A 23,507-nucleotide genomic window follows, 5' to 3' on the forward strand; every position below is an offset into this window, starting at 1 on the left:
TACCCTAGCACGATTGTTTGTATATATCGACTTCGGCTACTTACATTTTTGATATAGGTAATATAAAATACTTTAAAAATGATGTGTATAAATTCTGATATCATTTGGATGCTTTTGACAGTTTGATAGTTGAAAGGCTGAAGAATTATAACATTTTTCGTTTCGATTTTTCTCATCAAAAAGATTTTAGACATAGATTCAATGTGTTGCATGAATGTATCTTAAAAAAAAGAGCTATTTATGAGACTTTTATTAGTTATTTGTAAACGCCCCTCCGCTGCTGTCAGTGGTAGTGTCCAGTGACGTCAGCACAAGTGGTAATGGCTGCTGCTCTCATGCCGCCGATCTGAAACATTAATATGAATTTAAGATGATTTTTCAGCGATTTTCACCATTTATTACTGACAAAACCTCCTGAGATCAAAAGTGACATAACGAGACACGGGTACGCAAGTTTTGATGTACATAAATCAAGTCAGTTTTTAAAGAAAAGCTCTCTGGTTTGTCTGCTGGGTTTTTTCATTGAGTTCAGGTTAAGTTTAAATATCAGATTAATTTGAAAGTTGAGTAACTTTATCATGGATGAAGGCTCATGAATATGCATTCATTCTGTGCCCTTCTGTCTCACTCTGTTATTTTATGCGCCTTTATTAGCATTGTATTACAATTGGCTGGTTTTAGAAAATATTTCCATAGTATTTGGATAAATTTAATGAAATATCATGATTATGGTAATGTTTTTTGCCATATTCTTGTGGTACTGAAATGAATACCATAGCATTACTGTGTTATCAATATAATACCATGGTTTTATGGATATTTATAAAACTATGGTAATACTGTGGTACTGAATGATTGATTTCCATATTTATATACTATATTATGAATGACTTCTTTAAAGAATACCATGTTATTGCCGTAGTACATGTTCAAAAACATGGTATTTGTTTAGTACATGAGTTTTCATTCTGACTATTAAACAAACAAATGCTCTAGACTAAATGTAAGTTGTGTACTGATGATCTTTTGTGTCCATCTGTAGAATGACGTCCATCATCAAGCTGACGGCTCTCTCCGGGGTCCAGGAGGAATCGGCTCTATGTTACCTGTTACAGGTGGACGAGTTCCGCTTCCTGCTGGACTGTGGCTGGGATGAAAGTTTCTCCATGGACATCATAGATTCCCTGAAGCGGTATGATTTTTGGATGGTAAGGTGGTGTTATTGATATCATTTCCTGTATGTGATGTGTATTTCCTGTCCTGTCTCTATCAGGTATACCCATCAGGTGGACGCAGTGCTGCTCTCTCACCCCGATCATCTGCATCTGGGCGCGTTACCGTACGCTGTGGGCAAACTGGGGCTCAACTGCACCATCTACGCCACCATCCCCGTCTACAAGATGGGCCAGATGTTCATGTACGATCTCTATCAGGTGAGATGGACGGGTTTCAAAAGAAGCACTGATTAGCATTAGCTCTTAAATCTGAAGTATGTTTCTTAATTGTGTCAAATTAGTAATTAACATGGCAAAGGCTTGACAGTTCACGGCAGCATTTATATGATGAACGTAGGGGTGACCCCGAATAGTCGACGCTTCGATAGGAGGACCCTGATTCGAATCCCAATCTCACAGTCGAATATTCGCTTAGGTGTTATGATCGTGCCATTTTGGCTATATGGGGGTGCTCAAATGTCTGATTTCACATAAAACTACCGGTTTTCTCCCAATAAGTTAATATACAGCCTATTAAGTGAATGCTGCAAATAAGAATCTGAAAAGAAAGAAGCTTTAGATAAATAAATCCAACCACCTCTATAGATTTAAGTTTCACTTTCCATAATCCGTGACCGACAGAGGAGCAGATTTAAAACTTTAACAAAACTCAAATTGACACAGGCAGAGTGAAAGACTGGACTTTTTTTCGATCGGGTAGGGTACAAGTCATTTCAAAACATTTGAGCCGGTTTATGTAGGCTATATTGTGTAGATTATTTATCTCATATAGGATGCATTCGGTTGAGTTGGGCTGCAGTAAAGCGCTTCATTGTAACGTTAGTAGGCTACGGTGATATCTCGTCAGCGCGAGCGGCACAAACAATGCAGAATATTAACAGGGCTCGCAAAATTTCTAAATCCCTGGTAGCCCTTCGGGCAGGTACTCTTCAGACTTTGGTAGCCCGAAAATTTATTTAACTAGCCCAAATAAAAAAAAGACCATAAATGTCAATCAAAAACATTTTCAATACACAAATATCAATGAATATCAAGGAAAGAGTTTTACTTGACTATTTACAGGGTATCTGCAGAATTTTAAAAAATCAATTTAAGGCAATTTATGACTTTTTAAGAGCTGCACAAGTAAAATGAACACCGTATTTTGACTTTAAAACGTGCAGTGCTCATATTTATTCAATTACATAATGGCCTTTTGAAGTTTAATCCAGCCATATCGCGATCCTTGCCTTTCCACCCCCAACTGTAAGACCTCTTGAAATTATAATTAAGACTTTTCTTATAATACCATTTAACGCATTTAAAAACTTTTAGGCCTTAAAACTCTTAAATTTAGTTGTATCAAATTTAAGGATCCGTGGGAGCCCTGTATTTAAGAGAGCCCGTCGGACAGAGCAGTGATAGATTTTGGTAGCCCGACTGGAAAACAAAATAGCCCCGGGACGTCGGACTAGCGATTTTGTGGGCCCTGATTAATAACTATGACTGGGATTGTCATATACATAACATTATAATGAGAACACTATTACAATAAAACGCTTTGAATTTTTAGAGTTTAGTTGCTGTGTTTCTGCACATTGTTGCGTGAAGAATGCGTCCACAAAAGAGTTCATTCAGACACATTCATGCATTCGGGGCATTTTGTGCCGTACGTTATGTTGTATAAATGACGAAGCATATTCTATATGAGATAAGTTAAATCCCACTGATTAAAAACCTGCTATGATATGCTTCATTCTAGCCTACTGGTCATCTTCAGCGCGCAGCCTAAAACAGAAATGCATTAGTAACTAGTAAAGTTTCTCTGAAGTTTAATGTTAACTTTTAATCAAAACATAAAACATTATTTTTGTATCTGCGAGGCATCCGTTACACATTTTCCCTGTGTGTTAACATCAGTAATTATGACTGTCGAATGTCTGACTTGACTCTTGGTAATGTTTTTTGCCCCAAACATATGATTCGACTATCAGCAAGATTCGAAAATTCCGATTCGACTATGAAAATAGTCCCTAGATGAAAGTCACAAAATTAGCACATTCAAATTAAAATTAATAAATTTATAGTCGACACAAACATATTCGAATTTGAATTTTATTTTCATATTCAAACTATTTTCATGTTATAATTTTAAGATAATTATTTAAAAAGTGTTTATTTTAAATTAATAATTAAAACATTATTTAAAAAAAAATCACTTCATTTTTCAATCAAAAATTGACATGCAATTTGAGAAAAAATTGAGCGAAGTTTAAATAATAAAAAAAAATGTCCAGCTCACATCACACTTAAATTAATAACCATTTTTATTAGATTTAAAAAAAAAAAATTAGCATAAAGTAAATGATCCCAATTATAGGTACCAGTAAAAGTTTAATTTTCTTAAATTAAGCACATTTTCCGCCAAACTACCTATTACTATAATGCATTTAACGTTTGAGCTGAATTCCCATTATTCCCAATGGTGACTGTTTCTCATTACTTTGATGCACATTTTGTCTTTACTTTAGTAAAAATTTAAATCAGCATAGAAGCAGTACAAGAAATATTCTATATTATTTGAAGTTTTTTTCACATTACAGTAATGATAAATGTTTTTTTCAGGATGGCAATTTAGGGGCTAAAATATACTTAATTATCATGTATATAAAGTCCGATTTAATAGATTTAAATGGGACGTGTGGGAGCAAACTATTTTTTTAGTGGTTGTATGCAGTAATGGCTATTCTTATTATTAAATTCAATTTTAAAGAGATCTATGATGCATCATAGACTTGAATTGTTAGTTAAAATCCCAGTGTAAAAAAACCAACAACGTTGTTTTGTAGTGTTCAGTACTTCTCGCTTTGAGGCAGTGCTGAAATATTAATTGTTCCATCTTATTTGATCTCATAGTCTCGACACAACACAGAAGATTTCACTCTGTTCACTCTGGATGACGTCGATTCAGCTTTTGACAAAATCCAGCAGCTGAAATACTCTCAGATCGTCAACCTGAAAGGTGAGATTCATGTCCTCATTCACATGTGCAAAAAGAGAAGACCCAATCAGGAATGATGAATCTTTAATAATCCAGAATAATGATAATGTGTCCTTTTGGGCATCTTGGAAGTTACTCATAATTTATTAACGAACAGGAAAAGGTCACGGTCTGTCCATCACACCACTTCCTGCGGGCCACATGATCGGTGGCACTATCTGGAAAATAGTGAAGGACGGAGAGGAAGAGATCATCTATGCTGTGGATTTCAACCACAAGAGGGAGATGTAAGTATGAAAGAAATCCCCTGTAGATAAAATGAATATTGTATGTTTTATTTATTAATGGCCAATATTTGCACCCTGGAATTGATTGTCAGGGGTATTTCCTGCCCTTTATGAGGTCATTTTTCACTTTTTCTCTTGCTATGTTTTTTCAAATACTTTTTAATGCAATTTTCTCAAATAATGATTTGAAATCAGATAAATAATATTATTTAAAAAATAATTAAACTAATTAATGTTAAATTCACAACAATTATGGCTGTTAATTAAATATCAAACCAACATACAGATAACAACGTTATTAATTAATAAATTTTTTAAGAATAAATACAAAAAATTGAAAGCAATTTGAGGTTAAAATTGAAAATTGAAATAATGTGCATTATTTTCTCATAATATTTTGTAAATAGTTTGAGTAATTCAATTATAAATTATTTGGTCTATTGAATATTTATTATAATTTTACCTTTTAATAAAGCTTAAAAAATAAAACTAACTAATAAACGACTATTAAATAAAAACCAAGCTACAAGGTAACAACATGTAGCTTTAATAAATTGAATGTTACAGTATTTTGATTATCATGGCCATTTGGGTCTCTTTATTTGCCATTTTTCTGGTTCATTTCTGATCTCAGTGTGGAGTAAATCAGTTTTTTACATGATGTTTGCTGTGTCCAATCAGTCATCTGAACGGCTGCTCCCTGGAGACCATCAGCAGACCGTCTCTCCTCATCACAGACTCCTTCAACGCCTCGTACGTTCAGCCTCGCAGGAAACAACGTGACGAGCAACTGCTCAGTAAGTTCAAACTAAACCAACAGTTCGCCCGAATAGTATTTTGATGATTTGTCATCAAACGTATTTGCTGCAATGAAGTTCTACAGTGAAGTGTGACGTTCGACATTCTCTTCCAGCCAATGTCATGGAGACCCTCCGCGGCGATGGGAACGTGCTGATCGCCGTGGATACGGCGGGACGAGTGCTGGAACTGGCTCAGCTCCTGGATCAGATCTGGAGGACCAAAGATGCAGGATTGGGAGTTTACTCGCTCGCCCTGCTCAACAACGTCAGCTACAACGTGGTGGAGTTCTCAAAGTCCCAGGTCTCGCTGTCACAGTCAAATCCTTCAAAGATGCTGTTTGTGTGGTCTACAATAATATTGTAATTGTTTTAAAGCTAGCTGGCATTATAGAGTGTCACTTGCTTTGCAAAAACCAAACAAACATTCCTTGAAAGTGTGTGCTTTCACTGCATGATATTTAATGCCTTTTGAATGTCTCGAAATTCATGATATGCAGGCACTTTTTTCCTGTATGAGTTTTGTTTTGTATTTTTATCAAATGATAAAGTTAAGCAATATCATATGAGCAAGAGTGTGGTCTTATCTGAATATCAGCATGATTGTAAGCAAATGTTACACTGATTTTATAAAACAATATTTTGTCCATTTTATCCTTTTTCTCTCAAATGTGAGTTATACATTTAGAACTTGAAGTTCTGATTTGTTTTCCCTCTGAATTGGAGGTATAATCTCAAAATTGATTTATTTATTTTTTTTTCACAATTGTAAAGAATTCCGACTTTTTTCTCAGAATTGTGACGCGTTCTGGCTTTGCTCAGAATTGTGAAGAATTCTGACTTTTTCAGAATTCCTCACAAATGTATGAGTTATTAATTGCAAAAATGTAAACTCCGAATACTGAGAAAGTCAGAAGTCACAATTACATAGTTTTTTTCCCCATGGCTTTTGTGTCCCCAAACATTACATACTGAAACTTCATTACTGAATGAATCCGCGTTTGAACCAATGAGTTTAATGAATGATTCAGTGACCGACTGAATCAGTTGTTTCAATGAAATGTCTTAATAATATCTATATTATTTTTGAAATATCTAGATTTTTTTTTTGTGGAAATTTTGCATGAATAGCAAGACGTGTCATAAATCAGAAAGCTTCTTGTGTTTCCTCACAGGTCGAGTGGATGAGCGATAAACTGATGCGATGCTTCGAGGACAAGAGGAACAACCCTTTCCAGTTCCGCCACCTGTCGCTTTGTCACAGCCTGTCCGATCTGGCCCGTGTGCCCAGCCCGAAGGTGGTTCTGTGCAGCCAGCCAGATCTGGAGGCCGGCTTCTCACGGGAGCTCTTCATACAGTGGTGCCAGGATGCCAAGAACTCAGTCATCCTCACCTACAGGACCACACCGGGAACACTGGCCCGCTACCTCATAGACAACCCGGGGGAGAAGAGGATCGAGCTGGAGGTGAGGCCTAGAACTGTATCACTTAGATTTTATGATCAGCATGAAGTCTGGTTTACTTTTTCTGGCTAAGAACTGACAAGGAATTTAATATGAAGATTGGACAAAGTATACTTTTGTTTATTAAAGAACATTATGAAAGTGAATAGCAGGCACAACAGTAACAGATGAGTTTCAATATATTGGATCCATGCAGTCAGTCTTAAAGTGACAGCAGCCTAATAAAAATAAAATAACAAAAATAGCTATATCGAGATGTGAAGTAAGATTTTGAATAGAAATTTAACAAAAAAAAACTATCATAGGAAAAAATAGAGATTAGCTGAAAATATGATTTTAGTATCAGAATCTTTTTTTTTTGCTGATCATTTTCTTAGATATTAATGGAGGTGTAGAACATCAGAAAATAATGTTAGCATCCATTCATTTTAACTTTTTTTTAAAATTATTGTTAATTTTGGGATTTTTGCACTATTTTCATCGTCTGGCTTTAATATCTACATCATGCCAATGTTACAGGATGTGTGTCATGATTATTAATGAGACTGTATGGTCTTCCTATGAGAAGACGTTGTAATTATTCATGATAACTTATTTACCAAAATTACCAAAGAACAAAAGTGGATAAAATATGCTAGCGGGTAGGGCTGCACGATTAATCAAATGTGATTGTCATGCACTTCTCGTCAGTAAAGGCGGTTCTGTGATTAGTAGTAAATCTCCATAACCTGCTTTCAGATGGGTGGTGGTGGTGCAGTGGATAAGACACATGCCTTTGGTGTGAGAGACCCGGGTTCGAATCCACTGTGAGACACCAATGTGTCCCTGAGCAAGACACTTAACCCCCTAGTTGCTCCAGAGGCGTGCGACCTCTGACATATATAGCAGTTGTAAGTCGCTTTGGATAAAAGCGTCAGCTAAATGAATAAATGAAATGAAGCAGCATTTACTACACAGAGCTGTAGTTCTCTGACAAGCTACGCAAAAAAAAATCGCAGACAATATAATCGTACGATTATGAAATCGAAGAAATCGTTCGTGATAATCATAGCTGTTTGCGTAGCTTCTCAGTGAGCTACGGCTTTGTGTAGTGAATGCACCTGAAAATACCACATTTAATAACATGTTTTTACTCTAAACTCACTTCATAACATCAGCCGAGTGTTTGAAATTCATCCTTCTGTGAGATGATGTGGCGTATTTGGAGCGCTCTCTGGCCTCCGGATGGAGATTTACTACCGATCACAGAAGCGTGCTTCACTGAAAGATACGCATGACAATCGCAGCTTCTGTCTAATTGCGTTTTCGATTTCTTTTCGATCTTTCGTGCAGCCCTACTAGCAGGTAACTAGTTTGCTTGCTCAGAAAAATCTATGAATATCAAAGATTTGATCCCACAATTTTTTGGCAAATCTAGTGATTAGTTTTCCTCAATAACTCTTTTTTTCAAGCAATTTTGTGCAAAATGCATCGTATGGCCAGTGATTTTGAAGATTTTGTGTTTTCTTGCTCTTTAACTTAACCAGATAAGAAAACGATGCCGATTGGAAGGACGAGAACTAGAGGAATTCATGGAGAAAGAGAAAATGAAGAAAGAGGCTGCCAAAAAACTGGAGCAGGCAAAAGAGTGAGTGGAAATGTGTTTGAGACTGAATGAAAAACTGCTTGGATTCACCCAGAATACACTGCTGATCAAGCCAAGACTTTCTAACGGCATTTATCAAGGGCAGAGAGGGTCATTTTCTACAAATATTCAAAAGACAGATCATCACTGAAGAAAAAAAAAAATTAAATATTTTATGAATCATTCACGCGATTGGGTCACAACGTCTTGGCTCTTTGAGCTGTAATGTTAAACATTGAAACAGCAACTCTTGAGTTGATCAGGTTGTGCAAACCCTGCACTAACGCTACTAACTTGCCAGTGATGCCTTTTGCCTCCAAATTAATTCATGTTTTGCTTTCTGTTTCAAGTAGAAGTGCTAATGTCTGTTCACATTTGTGCTCTTTATTGACTCAAACCCGGACCCAAAACAAGTGAACTGACTGAAAAATCAGCCAGTTCTCTTTTACATTACACAATGCCATTCAAAAGTCTCTTCTGTTTGCCAAGGCTGCATTTATTTGATCAAAAATACAGCAAAAAGAGTGAAATATTATTAGAATTTAAAATAACTGTTTTCTATGTGAGTATAAAATGTCGTTTATTCCTTTGGAGCGCTGTATTTTCAGCATCATTACTCCAGTCTCCAGTGTCACATGATCCTTCAGAAATCTTTCTAATGTGCTGATTTGCTGCTTAAGTAACATTTTGTATTATCAATGATGAAAACAGTTCACATTTTTGTGAAGAAATGTATCACGTTTCACAAAAATGTGAAGCAGCTCCAGCTGTTTTCAACATTTGTAACATTATAAATGTCTTTACTCTCACTTTTTCAATTTAATGCATCAAAAGTGAAAAAAACTATATTTACTGACCTCAAACTTTTGAATTTGGAACCCAGTCAACTTATTTTAAAATATAACGCTGAATTGTTACGTATTATATTAATAAAAAAATTATATGTTATGATACACAATATATTTCATGATAGAAACAATATATTTAAATGTATATCTATATTGTCTTGTCCTGTGATATGCTTTTCTCTAAAGCTATTTAAGCAGTAATAAAAAAATATTTTTGCAGTTTTGACCCACATTAATAAAGAGACTATATGAGACAATATATGAGACCACTGGAAAGGAACTATTGAAGTCAAAAAGATGATAGAAAACTTACAACACCTAAAATATAAACTTCACTTTATACAATAATATTCAAGATATTGAGAAAAAGCACTGCTCGTGAGTGTTATATTCTGTTGTCATTTCTTCACCTTTACGCAGCGCTATAAGGCAATCTCAGTCGTTTATGGTTTAATAATGCCATTGCTATTATTAGATCAGCTCTGAATCCTAACCGTACCTGAGGGTTAATAACAGCACTCTGTGTTGATGGTCAGGGTGGACATGGACTCGAGCGATGAGAGCGATATGGACGATGATCTGGAGCAGCCGGCGGTGGTGAAGACCAAACATCACGACCTGATGATGAAGGGCGAGGGTGGGAGGAAGGGCAGCTTCTTCAAACAGGCCAAAAAGTCCTACCCCATGTTCCCTACACACGAGGAGCGAATCAAATGGGACGAGTATGGCGAAATTATCAGGTGAGTGAGACGAGTTATTCCCCGTAAAAATCAGAATCAGATGGTAATACCGTGATATTTATGGGTTTGTGCTCGTATTTACTCCATGAACTAATAAAAGTATTTTATAAATCCTTTATGTGTTGTTGTTTACCTAGTCTTTCATCTTATGTTGTGTAATATTCATGTTCTAACCACAGGCCCGAGGAGTTTCTGGTTCCAGAGCTGCAGGCCACAGAAGAGGAGAAGAGCAAACTGGAGTCTGGACTGACTAACGGAGAGGAGCCGATGGAGCAGGACCTGTCCGACGTTCCCACCAAATGCACCAGCATCACACAAACGCTAGACATCAGGTGATCATTCATTGCATCATCAGTCTGACTCTTATTACTAATTATGAGAAATAAGTGAAAAAAACTCTGGATGAAAGTTAATTGGAAAACAAAACCTACATTTACTTCATTTAAATGTTTTAATAGTGAGGATTGTATTAAAACCTCAGCAGTGTTTTCTTTTTTTTTTTTAGAAAATTCTACACACATATAATTTTTTATTTTTTTTTACATATAATTTCTGTGCAAAATGCTAAAGTTAAAATGTAGAGGTTTAATATATAAGAAAATGCTAAGATTTTTTATGTATTGTTTATGTATTAAAACCTCTGCAGTGTTATTTTTGAATAAATATTAGCAAATTTGTGAGATACGGCAGTATTCAAGATTTATTCGATACAATTTTCTTTTATACAAAATGCTAACATCAAATATCAATAAATATATGCATATTTGTGCAATACAGCAGTGTTCAGGACTTGTATATGTATATATATATATATATATATATACTGTAAAAATTAATCACTCAGAAATGGCTAGTAAATTCACAAAACAATTACAAAGAAACAGGAAGTAACATGTTGAATTAAACATCAAATTTTGAATTGGAAAGACTAAAATGTTTTTTTTTTTTCTTTTAAAATATACTCCAATAATCTTTTTTTTTATTTACAACTTTAAAAAATATTTTTACTATGTATATATAATTACTATTTTTGTATTATTTTTTACAAAATGCTAAAGTTAAAATAAGTGTAAAACATTCTTAATGGATTAAAACCAGTGTTAATATTATATATATATTATATATTATATATATATATATATATATATATATATATATATATATATATATATATGTATATATTTGTTTTCAGTGTTTGTTCTATACATTTTAAGTTGACAAGGTTTAAAAACAAAAGATATGTACCTTTTAAGAGGATAAATTGTATTAAAAAGCAGTGTTTAGGATGTGTCATCCTTATATGTGGCCTGCAGGTGGCGCTCACCCTGTAGTGTGTGTGAGATTCACAAATCAGTTTTTGGTAAAAATGTGTCACGCTTTTACTGACGTAGCATCATAGACGTATCCTACAGTCAGTTAAAACTACCCAGGTCTCTCCCAAACACACTCAGATGTCTGTTTGCCAATGCACCGCTGTCAGGTTTAACAGAATAATTAGCACTTATGCCTAATAACCCTCCATCCGTCTCTAATGAATTGCTCTTCTGTGATTTGTGTGTTTATTTGCCGCTGAACTGATAGATAATGTGAGTTCAGACTCCATGAGTGATTCTAATCTCCAGTGGTGAGAAAATGTTTAAAGCATTTGAGATTTGAGCTTAATTTAGTGCTAAACACTTGCCTGCATTTTACAATTATCATTCTATCATATATTTTATATATATATATATATAATAATTATTTTTTTATGTTGTATTGTTTGGTCGTACTTTCATGGCAGACTGACCCAGATATGCCGCGTTCAGAGTCATTGATTCATCTGTTGTGTCCCTCAGAGCTCGAGTCATGTACATCGATTACGAGGGCCGTTCTGACGGGGACTCCATTAAGAAGATCATAAACCAGATGAAACCCAGACAGCTAATCATCGTTCACGGGCCGCCTGAGGCCAGCCAGGACCTGGCCGAGTCCTGCAAGGCCTTCAGCGGAAAAGACATCAAAGTTTACATGCCAAAACTGCAGGAGACGGTGGACGCCACCAGCGAAACACACATTTACCAGGTACATTTACTCTCTCTGTCACACATATACATTTACTCTCTCTGTCATATATATATTATAATTATATATACAGTGGTGGGCAAAATTATTAGAACACTAGTATTTTCATGAGCTATAAAATGGTTTAAAGTCATTTATTGCTATCTTTTGCTGTAGTGTGTCAGTAGAAAATATCAGTTTACATTTCCAAACATTCATATTGTCTTTAATTGTAATAATCCAACTCTACGGGTAGGTTTCTTGAAGAATCTTGGAGACGTTGGCACAGGTCTTCTGGGTTTAGTCTGTCTCAGTTTATGTTTCTTCATGTCATTCCAGACAGACTGGATGATGATCAAATCAGATCTCACTGGATTATTACAATTAAGGGCAAAATTAATGTTTGGAATATTTTGCCCACCACTGTATACATAATTATAATATATATATATATATATATATATATATAAAAGTAAAAAATTAAGATATTGAATAGTGCACTAAAGGTTCTGGGAACTTTGAGTTGTGAATGTTTCAAAATACCATCATTTATCATGTTATGATATCATTTTAACTTTGGCATTGTGAAGTGTCCAGTCTTCTGAAATGTTGACAGACTGATGGAGCTGTAAATGTCGCTGTAGGTCAGACTGAAGGACTCGTTGGTCAGTTCGCTGCAGTTCTGTAAAGCCAAAGACACAGAGCTGGCCTGGATCGATGGCGTTCTGGACATGCGGGTGGAGAAAGTGGACACGGGTGTCGTCGCAGAGATGGGAGACGCCAAAGAGGAGACAGAGGACGGAGAGCCAGCCGTGGACGTCACACCGGAGCTGACGACTGAGCCCAGCGCCGCAGCTAACCAGCGGGCCATGAAGACTCTGTTTGGAGAGGACGACCGGGAGATTTCAGAGGAGAGCGACGTCATTCCCACGCTGGAGCCGCTGCCTGCTCATGAGGTGAGAGAGACACAGCAAATACTGCACAAACGACACGTTTAACCTGCGCTTTTTAACATTTTTGATATTTTTGTTTAGTTTAAGTAGATGATGTAAAACAAAAAAATTACTACGTACTATATAGACATCTTTTAAAAATAAATAATAATAAAAATAAAAATTTAAAAACATTACCAAACAAAAAAAATAAAATTAAAAACAGAAAATTTAAAATTTAAATCTAATTCAAAATATTTACAAAAACTTATAATGTAATTATATATTACAGTAAAATAGAATTGTATTTCAGCTAGTTGCCAAGGCAACAGTTCTCATTTCTACTTAATTTAATTTGATGTAATACAATTAATAAACACTATAGACAAATTAAAAAAAAAACTACTAATGAGAAAAAAACTTTATTACTAAAACCAAAAATTAAAGTGAAAACAGAAAATATTAAAAATAAAATCTTATTTAAAAAATCAGTTGCCAAGGCAATATTTCTAATTTTCATTTAGTTTAATTTGAAGTAATAAAATAATTAAAACTAAATAAAGACTAATAAATAAAAATTAATAAAATAATAATAGTAGTATAGACAAAAACTAAAATTTCTAAAACTTTAACACAAATTAAAGTGAAAACAGAATATAACGATAAAATGTAATTCAAAATATCAGCAAAAACTATAAACTTAAACTTTATTCTCATTGTTAGGTTTAAGTTGAATTATCATAAAACTAAATAAACGTAATAAAATTAATAATACATATTATGTAGTAAATATAAAGAGGAATATAACAATTATTTAATAATAATATTTATATGTAAATACATAAGTTACAAAACACAACTAAATAAAATTTAAATTAAATGTATTTTTGCTTAGAGATGAAGTAATAAAATAACTATAAAGTATATGTCAAGTGAAGAGAGTGAGTCACCATATAAATGAGAATAAAATGATCTCATGGTGAAGGCTGAAATAAAGCTCTGTATTATACAGTTGGTCACCAGAGGAAAGACATTCAAATAGATCTGCTGACTAAAGAAACGTTCTCAAACACTCCAGTGTTTTGTTGGGTATTCATGGGAAATAACGTGTTCTCCTCAGGTCCCGGGTCATCAGTCTGTGTTCATCAACGAGCCTCGCCTGTCGGACTTTAAGCAGGTTCTGCTGCGTGAAGGGATCCAGGCCGAGTTTGTGGGCGGAGTTCTGGTGTGTAATAATCTGGTGGCTGTCAGGAGGGTGAGTGGAATCACATTACACCACATAATATGCAAATTACCTCTTATGAATATTTGATTAGTGGCCGGCACATTATGAGTCATACAATCAGGATGTGTTCTTAATGTGTGTTGCAAAAAGCCAAATTTGGATCCACCGACTTGGGAAATCATCTTTGAAAGACATTTATGCAGTGATCTGTACGTCTTTTAAAATGGTAAAATTAAGCATAATTAATATAGTAATGGATCTATACTCTGCAATAATCGTAGCAATGCAGCTTTTTAAGCACGTGCAGCTTGTTGTATCTTGTCATCTTATTAACCTGTCAACACAAGCATCATTGGCGTTGTCTCATAATTAAGGAAAATAATACATTTGCCTACTGTATCCCACAATGCAGTGCTTCTCAGTTCATCTTCCATTTCCAATTAGAAAAATTAACTGGAAGTAATATCAGCCATTATATTTTTAAATTCAAATCATTATCTTACAAGCAATGTTAGAAATTTTTTGACGTAAACATAAGTGTATCTTTGAGAGAACTGGATGTCTCTTGCATAATTAAACATGTTAATGATGTCACGTGAATATCAATTTAGAAAGATTTACCCATCCATGATGCATACAATTTTGCATGTTTTAACAAAATAGGAATATAATGTTTACTGCACATGAACTTAAAAAAAATAAACATTTTGTTGTAATATATATGCAACATTATATATATATATATATATATACCCGGTCAACCCGGTTCTTGACGCGTACGGCCCTATGATTTCCGCGACGCAGAAAACGCGGACGGAATCTCGGAATCCAGTTATAAAAACAGAATTTACAGTTTAGCACGGAATGTCACGGAATTTGTCAATCGCGACATGGACTAGTATCTGTAAATATTAAGCCGCAAAAGTCTATTCAAATATGAATCCCGCATGTTCTGCATGTCTCTGTGTGAATGAATGCAGCAGACGTGTTTTTTTTGTTTTTTTACTACATACACTGAAGCACGCCTGACACTTGTGAAGTGAAGTACTGCCAAGTATGGTGACCCATACACGGAATTCGTGCTCTGCATTTAACCCATCCATAGTGCACACACACAGCAGTGAACACACACACACACACACAGCAGTGAACACACACACACACACACACACACACACAGCAGTGAACACACACCCGGAGCAGTGGGCAGCCATTTATGCTGCAGCGCCCGGGGAGCAGTTGGGGGTTCGGTGCCTTGCTCAAGGGCACCTCAGTCGTGGTATTGAGGGTGGAGAGAGCGCTGGACATTCACTCCCCCCACCTACAATCCCTGCCCGCCCGAGACTCGAACCCACAACCTTTGGATTATGAGTCCAACTCTCTAACCATTAGGCCACAACTTCCCCCCCACTTGCTGTGATTTCAGCATCTGCCATCTCAATGAGGACATGAATACATAAACAACATCTCCAGAACTGCTCTGAGAGTCACTTCACAAGCATTTTACCATTTCATTCGAGTAAAACCAGTGTCGTATCATATATCTACACACACACACAGAAATGTAAAGGTATTCAAGGCAACCCGGCAAAATAAAAGTTTATCTTATAGACATTGTGCCAGAAATATATTACTATTATTTAGTACAATGTATGTGGTACTATTACTACTGTTGAAAAAAAAACACTTTATTTTTAAAGAAATAATCACACAATATTTCTTCCATATTTTAATTTTTAATGTTTAAATTTCATAAATTAAAAGAAATTTAATTTTGGTGAAACTTGTATACTGTTTTTCATACTTGCGAAAAAACTTGAAACACAACTTTAAATAAATATAAAGAATGGCATTGATTTTTGTACATTTTTTGTTTGACTTTATTAATAAAAATAGTATGTTTTTTAATTAACATGTTTTTGTGTTTTGCTTTGCTACCGAAATTGGTACCGAGAACCGTGGATTTTCACTGGTATCGGTACCGAATACTGAAACTTTGGTACCGTGACAACACTAATATATATATATATATATATGCGGTAGGTAGGTAGGTAGATATGGCATGTATGTATGTTTTGCATTAGGATTAAAAAAGTAATTTGTCTGAACATTATTCCCAAAATAAAAGTAGACTACATTTAATTAATTAATTAATTACTTTACATGCAACCAAATAAAGTTTATTTATATTTTATTACTTTTTTTAAATATATATTTATTATGTGTGTGTGTGTGTGTGTGTGTGTGTGTGTGTGTGTGTGTTTTGTGCCGTCATATACATCTATTTTTAATGATTTATGATTTGACTGTTCTACTATCATTTAAATTTAATGAGCAGTGCATGGGACATAGCAACATAACACACATCCTCTTACACAGAACTAAAAAAAAATCTAGAAAATGTAGATTTAAAGAGCCAAGTAATGCTTTTGTTATGAATATAAAAACTTAGCCTAATATAACACACCCTTTCATAGTTATCATGGCAAATTAGTTAGCGTACAGGACACCAAAAGACACCCTACAGTGATATTGACCCATATAATACTGGTATATTGCCCACCTCCAGCATATCATATCATATATATATCAGGAGCCTGCCACGATATGACTAGTTAGCCAGACTTTTTGTACTACCAGTCAGTGGCAAGTGTTAAAATCATCTTGAGATTTCAGCGTTATGCAAGAACATATCCTGTGTGTACTGTGAACGGCTCTTAACATGCTCTTCTGAACACCTCACAGCTCTGCTGTACAGCACTGATCTCACTGACCCCGCTCTCTCTCTCTCTCTCTCTCTCAGACGGAAGCGGGCCGCATCTGTCTGGAAGGCTGCCATTGTGATGACTACTACAGGATTCGTGAGCTGTTGTATCAGCAGTATGCTGTAGTTTAACGGATCTCAATCAGCTCCAGTCCCTCCTTTCATTTCCTTTCCTTTTGTAGCTTTTGAGTTGTGTATATTTTATTATTGTTTCCCCCACGTTTACATGGCAGACGTTCTATCTGAAAGCGACCCAAAAAGAGAGCGTCTGTCTGGACTGAATAAGAACAATGCTTTTGTTCCAAACTGCTGGATGCAAAGAATGCGGGATGCGTTTAAGCCTTTTTTTACCCCTTATGTTGCTCAGATAAACTTCAGTTTTCATAATGAAACACAGTGTCAGTGTGAGTTTGTGCAGTTACATGTATTCTTTTCAGTGCTGTTATATAAAATAACTCAGGTTTGTTCAGAATAGCATACTACCATCTGCAGTGTATAGTATGTAGTCTGTGCATTGTATGCTAATTTTCTGTATGCATGGAAATACATACTACATTTGCTGAAATGTGCATTACGCATCAGAACATAATAGTTTGAAAGCTTTCACTATTAGTACAAGCCTGTTACAGAAAGCGTACTCTGTTTAAAAGTCAAGTCATCTGATTGTACTGTGCATAATAAATTCGCATTTATGAATTACACAGACAGGGAGCACAGTGCGATTAAAAACATGGTGCATGGCATGCTATCACAAACTTTATAAGTCCCACTCGTGATTATGAGCTCAACAAACTCAAGCGATCGAGTCACTCTTTGCTTTCATATGCAACTTTTAACTACCACGTTCCTATTCACGATCATTCATGGGCAGCACCAGTGAAAACAGACAGAGACGATGGTAGCTTTAGCATCATTAGCCTTACAGAGTGCCAAGAAGCTCTTTCAGAAGGGCAATTTGGAAAACAAATGCGTGATACTTTGTCTGGAGCTGACGTTCGCGCACGAAGTGTTGGTATTGATCCCTACACATATTGGGGACTTTACCGTTTTTTTCAGGACATTTCCTTAGACAATTAAACTTAACCACAGTGTCCTCAGCGGCTCAGATGGAGGGAGTCTATGGAGACTCCTATGTTCGTTAGTGCATCCCAAAACACAGCACTTGAAATGCCTCTTTGGCGCTGACATGTATATCTCCAGCAGCTACAGCAAGTAATCAGTAATGTCGGAGGCGGACTGCTGCTTCTTACTGTGTCTATAGGGAAGCGTCACAAATGGACTTTTTCCCCTCGGTGACGTGAACAGAGGGAGAATCTGAAACGGCTCGTTCCGAGAGACTGTTTATGATATTTTTAGATGGGTTGATTTTTACCATTATAGGCTGGTTGTTTTCAAACACCAACATTTTAGTTTGGCTAATGCACAGGAAGTTATATCATCTATTATATTTGTAACTTTTTGGACTAAGTTAAGAAATGTTCACTTTAATCAGAAGTGCAAAATAACTATTTGTAGTATAACTAGATGCCACTTGCTGAATTAAACATAAACATGCAATATAGTGGTCATTTGACAACAATTTTGAAATGTTCATCTTTATAGAATGCATGCCATTTTACATGTTTTTAAAAAAATATAAATGTATACTGCACATTATGCAACATGCTAGTGTTTCATTCTAAACATGTTCTCTGAGCTGTGCATTTTATCCATGTGTGTTCCCTAGAAATCTAACCTCTAAGATGCTATACAAAAAAGACACCATCATTTTTTTTTATTCTCTTATGAACTGCGTTGTTGTTCTTCGTATAGTCTTTGAGCTTGTGACTATTCCACGTCATGCCCTCTTTCCTTGACTTAAATAACTGATCCAGGGTCAAAGCTTCCTGTGATATTCATAAATATTTCCAGCACGGCTGATCCTGAGTCAGCTGTTTGAACGCACGATCTGCCAGCACAGCAAATATTATGGCCCAGATATGTTTATTCTCATCTCTATACAAAACATCCAGCATTAATATAGGATTAGTCCCTTCTTTTGTCAAAGTTTTCTCTTTCTCTGCTAAATATTTGAAAAGAACTTTTAAGGCATTTGCTGTATGGAAAGATAACAATAATGGCATTAAGAGTTCAGTACAAAAGTAGCCACGAGTATTGCTGTATATTGGTTAAATCCGTTTATTTTATTGAATTTTGTTCAATTATAATTTACACTTGGTGTGTTTTGTGTTTCCACAAAGCACAGAATCCTTTAAACCCAAGATGGTCTCTATCTGTATTTAGAAGAGTTTCTCCTGAATAATAATAATAATTAAAAAAAAATTTAATAAATAGCCAAATATTTTATCTTCCACCAAGTTCCACCTCGTTACAGTTGACCGGACATCTGTTGAACCTAGATTCATCTGTCAGACTCCCAGATGGTAGATTGTGACCCATCAGGCCTGAGAAGATGCTTCCACTGACCCACGGTCCTCCTGGTCGAGATTTACACCATTGTAGTAAATTAGCTCAAAAGGGAATTGTATATAAATAATTACAATTAATTATGTTTAATTACAATTATTTATATCGGCTGACAGTAATAACTGTAGCAGAATTAAATTGCCATCAACTGATCTGTTCGTCCAGTGAACATGCAGTGTAAGTTCATATCAACTCTAAGAAAGGATATTTCCTTGGCCACAGAAAATACTTTCCAATTAATGCATTAGAGCATGTAGCACGGGTCAAAATCATAAAGAGACATTCATTTGCAAGGCAGAACCAGAAACTCATGTAATTTGTGCACACGACTTTTATTAACTAAAGACTAATGCAAACTAGTCTAACAAACAAACAAACATACAATCACTCATACATGGGGAAAGGGCAAATGAGAGTTGATGGATGAAATCATCAGGAAACCAGAGAATGAAGCTATGAAAAGAGTCAGTTAACTACCTGAGTAAAACCATCAGCGCCGTTTATAATGGGGTCTACAGCTTATACTAAGCCTCTGTTTCGTTTAGTTAAATATACGATACTTGCATTGCCTTTGGTCGTTGAACGAGGTTCCGGATGCAGTCTCGGATGAAAGTTCTGATGGTTTGAAGGTTTGGTGGTGTTGGAGTTGGAGTTCTTCAAGTTCTTCCGGGTTTGAAGGGTGATGAACTCCAAAAGATGTTATTCTGGCTCGGTGGTAATTGGGAGTTTCTTCCCAGGTAGAAAGGGAAAAAGAGCTAAGAAAGAGATCTGCTGAGATCCGAGGGTCCTTGGTTGAATGGAAAGTCAAGGCCGCAAGGCATCAATGATGTGAGAGATTTATCTGCTATAGAGGTCACACCTCTGGGGTGTCAAAGAGCCAATGGAGTCCTGAACTTTTGGAGGGAAAGTTTTACGACTCTTTGTCTCTGAACATGGTAATTTGCATAGGTAATTCGCCTGGGGTTAATGCACAAACTACTAAAGATTCTTAGGACACTAAAGCCCCTTTCACACTGCACGTTGGTCCCGGAAAATTTCCGGAGTGCCTTCTGTGTGAACTAGGGGTGGGCGATATGACCTAAAATTAATATCACGGTATTTTTTATCTTTTGAACGGTGACGGTATAATATCACGGTATAACTTTTTTTTGGTACATTTTGGGAGGAGTAGCCTGTCCTGTCTCTTTAGTATGTGAATAAAGTTAATATTTTTATAATATAATAAGTAAATGGTAGGTATCCTTATCAAAAAGAGACATGGGAGAGTATTATGCATTCTCAACATTTATTTTGCAAAAAACCTAAAGATCTTACTTAACAGTGTACAACAAAACAAAAATTAGCAGTGTAATAACACAAGAACAGTGTAATAATGTGTACTTTTCTCAAAAACTAACTCTCTCTTCATCTGAACTCTGATGAAACTAGACATTCAAGTTCTTTGCCAGGAACACCAACCTGTCAACATTTTCTGGCTTCAGTGATGCCCTGGAGCTTGTTACAATATTGCCCCCTGTGCTGAATGCACGCTCGGAGGGTGAGCTTGTGGCTGGGATGCATAAGTATTTTTTTGCCAGACGGCTAATGCGCGGGAAGTGGGAACATTGGAGACGCCACCACTCCAGTGGATCAGAGTCACTGTCAGCCGTCACCATCAGCAGGTAGCCATCTAGCTCCATGTCAATGCCCTGCTGCTTTGGTGGTGCACTGCTGCACTTTTTGAAGAAACTGCCCAGGCTGTGTTTGGGCTTTTTCAGTTGTACAGGAGCAGTGCTAGTTTCCCTCTCGCTTTGGTCCTCTGTGGAAGAGGCATCTGTGGCTGTCTTCTCCTCCAGTGCTTTGGTTTCTGTAGCTACTCTGCTCCTCACTTCCTCCAACTTTTCAGGTGACATGTAGGTGGTCTTGAACCGTGGGTCCAGGAATGTTGCCATGGTGAGCAGCTCATCAGTGGCAGGATCTTTGTATTTTTCATTCAAATAATCCAAGACCCTCTTCTTGATGTCCTCGCACAGTCCTGCTTTGTCTTCTTCTGGCTTCAAAATGTTTGTATTGAGTAGATGGAGGACTGGCTTAACATAGGAGACACTAACATACTCCTCTCCTGACAGGGCATCTGTAAAATCTTGCAGAGGCTTCAGTGCTTTGGTTATGGCCTCCAACACATCAATGTCTTGCCAGGTGGGTAGAAGGAGGCGTGACTTTTGGTCTGCTGCCAGGACTTGAGTGATGGCCTTCTCCTGCTCCAACACCCTTTCCATCATTTTGACACGGGACCCCCACCTTGTTGGGGATTCTGTGATCAGCTTGTGGGGGGGCAGGTTCAGCTCTCTCTGTGCACTGGTCAGGGCATTCTTCTTTTTCCAGCTGTAGGAGAATGTGCTGACCACTTTTTTGCACATACCTGTGGCCCGTGCAACTCGAGCATCATGTTGGACACTCCTCTCTGGGAAGTAAAAAGAACGGATAAAAATATTAGCATAAGTGGGAAAAGTAGGTTATCATAGTTGAAAAACGTAATAAACCATTAACTGTAGAGCAGCATAAGTATTTATTGTATGGACACACTGAACATTAGGCTATTACAAATCTAATAGGCCATGTTGTATGTATGTTGGTCAATATTTTGCACATTCCTGCACAAATAGTACAGCTTTTTCATTTTAAATACATTTATATTGTACATATTTTTAATAATATTTTTCATATAATCTGATGATAATTGAATTTTATATTTATGTTTTCTTTTTACTTTCTGATCCGGTCCCCAGAGGAATCACGGCTAAACAATACTAACAATGAAAAATACAATACTAATGTGGTGGCCTTAAATTTGTTTTTGTTTTCTTTTTTTAATACAAACAGAAAAGGACTTGACAAATTTTCTGAATATAAAATGTTAGGTTTAGAAAGTGTAACTTACCAATAGCGTTGTGCAGTCTGTGTCCAAAACATGCGAGTCTCGACCATTTATTGATTTCCAGAGCGCGCACCATGTTTGCACCGCTGTCAGTCGTCATGCACACCAAACGCGCTTCATCCAAGCCCCAGGCGGAAAGTGCATCCTTCAGTCCTAACGCAATTATTGCTCCGGTGTGGTCTTCGGGGAAGAAGGCGGTCTGTAGGCATCTGCTGCGCAACTTCCAGTCATCGTCAATGAAGTGGATGGTGAGGCTAATGTATGGCTCAGTAGTTCGGCTGGACCATAAATCAGTAGTGGCCGAGTAGGCTTCAAGGTGGCGAATTTCGTTCATGACTCTGTCCCGTACCTCCGTGTACAGCTCTGGCAGACACTTCTGGCTAAAAAATTTCCGACCAGGCAGCTCGTATCTTGAGTCCAGAGTGTGAACCACATGTCTGAAGCCATCTCTCTCTATGGTTTGAATGGGCACCATGTCCTTTGCGATATATAGCGCAATTGCCCTGGTAATATCTTTCCATTTCTTACTACTCTTGTCGTAAGGTGTAGCAGCAGTAAACGATGCCTTCAGTGAAAGCTGTGTAGTCTTGGGACGCGCTCCGCTGGTGCTGCTGGTCCCACTTGCGCTCGTTTTGGCCCGGGTTGCCTCTTCATATTCACGGGCGTGCGTGTTTTTTAAATGATGAAACAGGTTGCTTGTGTTTCCACCTCTTGCTGTCACAACACGGCGGCAAACCTTGCATATTACTGAAGTTTGCTCCGTGTCGGATGATTTAAAACCGAACCAGTTCCAAATAACGGAGGTTCCTCCTCTTTTTGGAACGAGAGTTACCTCTACAGCGGCCTCGGTCTCTCCGTCTGGTTCTGACACTTCACTCATCTCTTTTCAAATAGTATATAGTCTACAGGCCCGACCTTTCTTCACGATGTTTCACCAGTCGTTTAATGGCCACTCCGCTTTTACCTACCACGTGCAAGGCTGATACGAATGTGTTTTACTTTTTTATTTACAACAAGTATTCAGACCACAACTGAACGTTTGAAGAAAATTTAATGCCTTATTATTTAGAATTAGATATTATTGATGTAAATGCAGCCGTTCAAGGAACATAATTGATTTATTACGGTATTGACGGTATTAGAAAATCCATGTCGTGGCGCAATGTCACACCGGTGATGACTATGACAC

General features: G+C 36.6%; 2 protein-coding genes across 2 annotated transcripts; one reads left to right on the plus strand and one right to left on the minus strand.

The window, feature by feature from the left end:
• The first annotated feature begins 288 nt into the window (after positions 1 to 288).
• LOC306880504 (cleavage and polyadenylation specificity factor subunit 2-like) lies at positions 289 to 17,637 on the plus strand. The gene is made up of 15 exons (XM_079434053.1): positions 289 to 445; positions 1,043 to 1,192; positions 1,274 to 1,433; positions 4,131 to 4,236; positions 4,373 to 4,502; positions 5,184 to 5,299; positions 5,416 to 5,603; positions 6,475 to 6,765; positions 8,289 to 8,389; positions 9,771 to 9,974; positions 10,154 to 10,306; positions 11,810 to 12,035; positions 12,659 to 12,970; positions 14,067 to 14,201; positions 16,975 to 17,637. Exons 2-15 carry the CDS (start codon positions 1,044 to 1,046, stop codon positions 17,065 to 17,067), a joined length of 2,364 nt encoding a protein of 787 aa, XP_079290179.1. The 5' UTR covers positions 289 to 445; position 1,043; the 3' UTR covers positions 17,068 to 17,637.
• A 3,188-nt stretch (positions 17,638 to 20,825) lies between these two features.
• Positions 20,826 to 23,198, minus strand: LOC306880408 (E3 SUMO-protein ligase ZBED1-like; the record flags this gene model as incomplete). The annotated part of the gene is made up of 2 exons (XM_079433896.1): positions 20,826 to 21,844; positions 22,322 to 23,198. The coding sequence occupies 2 exons, from the start codon at positions 23,196 to 23,198 to the stop codon at positions 20,826 to 20,828; spliced, it is 1,896 nt and encodes a 631-aa protein (XP_079290022.1).
• Between the last annotated feature and the right edge of the window lie 309 nt (positions 23,199 to 23,507).

This window comes from Barbus barbus (genome assembly GCF_936440315.1).
Source record: "Barbus barbus genome assembly, chromosome: 14".
Classification (NCBI taxonomy): Eukaryota; Metazoa; Chordata; class Actinopteri; order Cypriniformes; family Cyprinidae; genus Barbus; species Barbus barbus.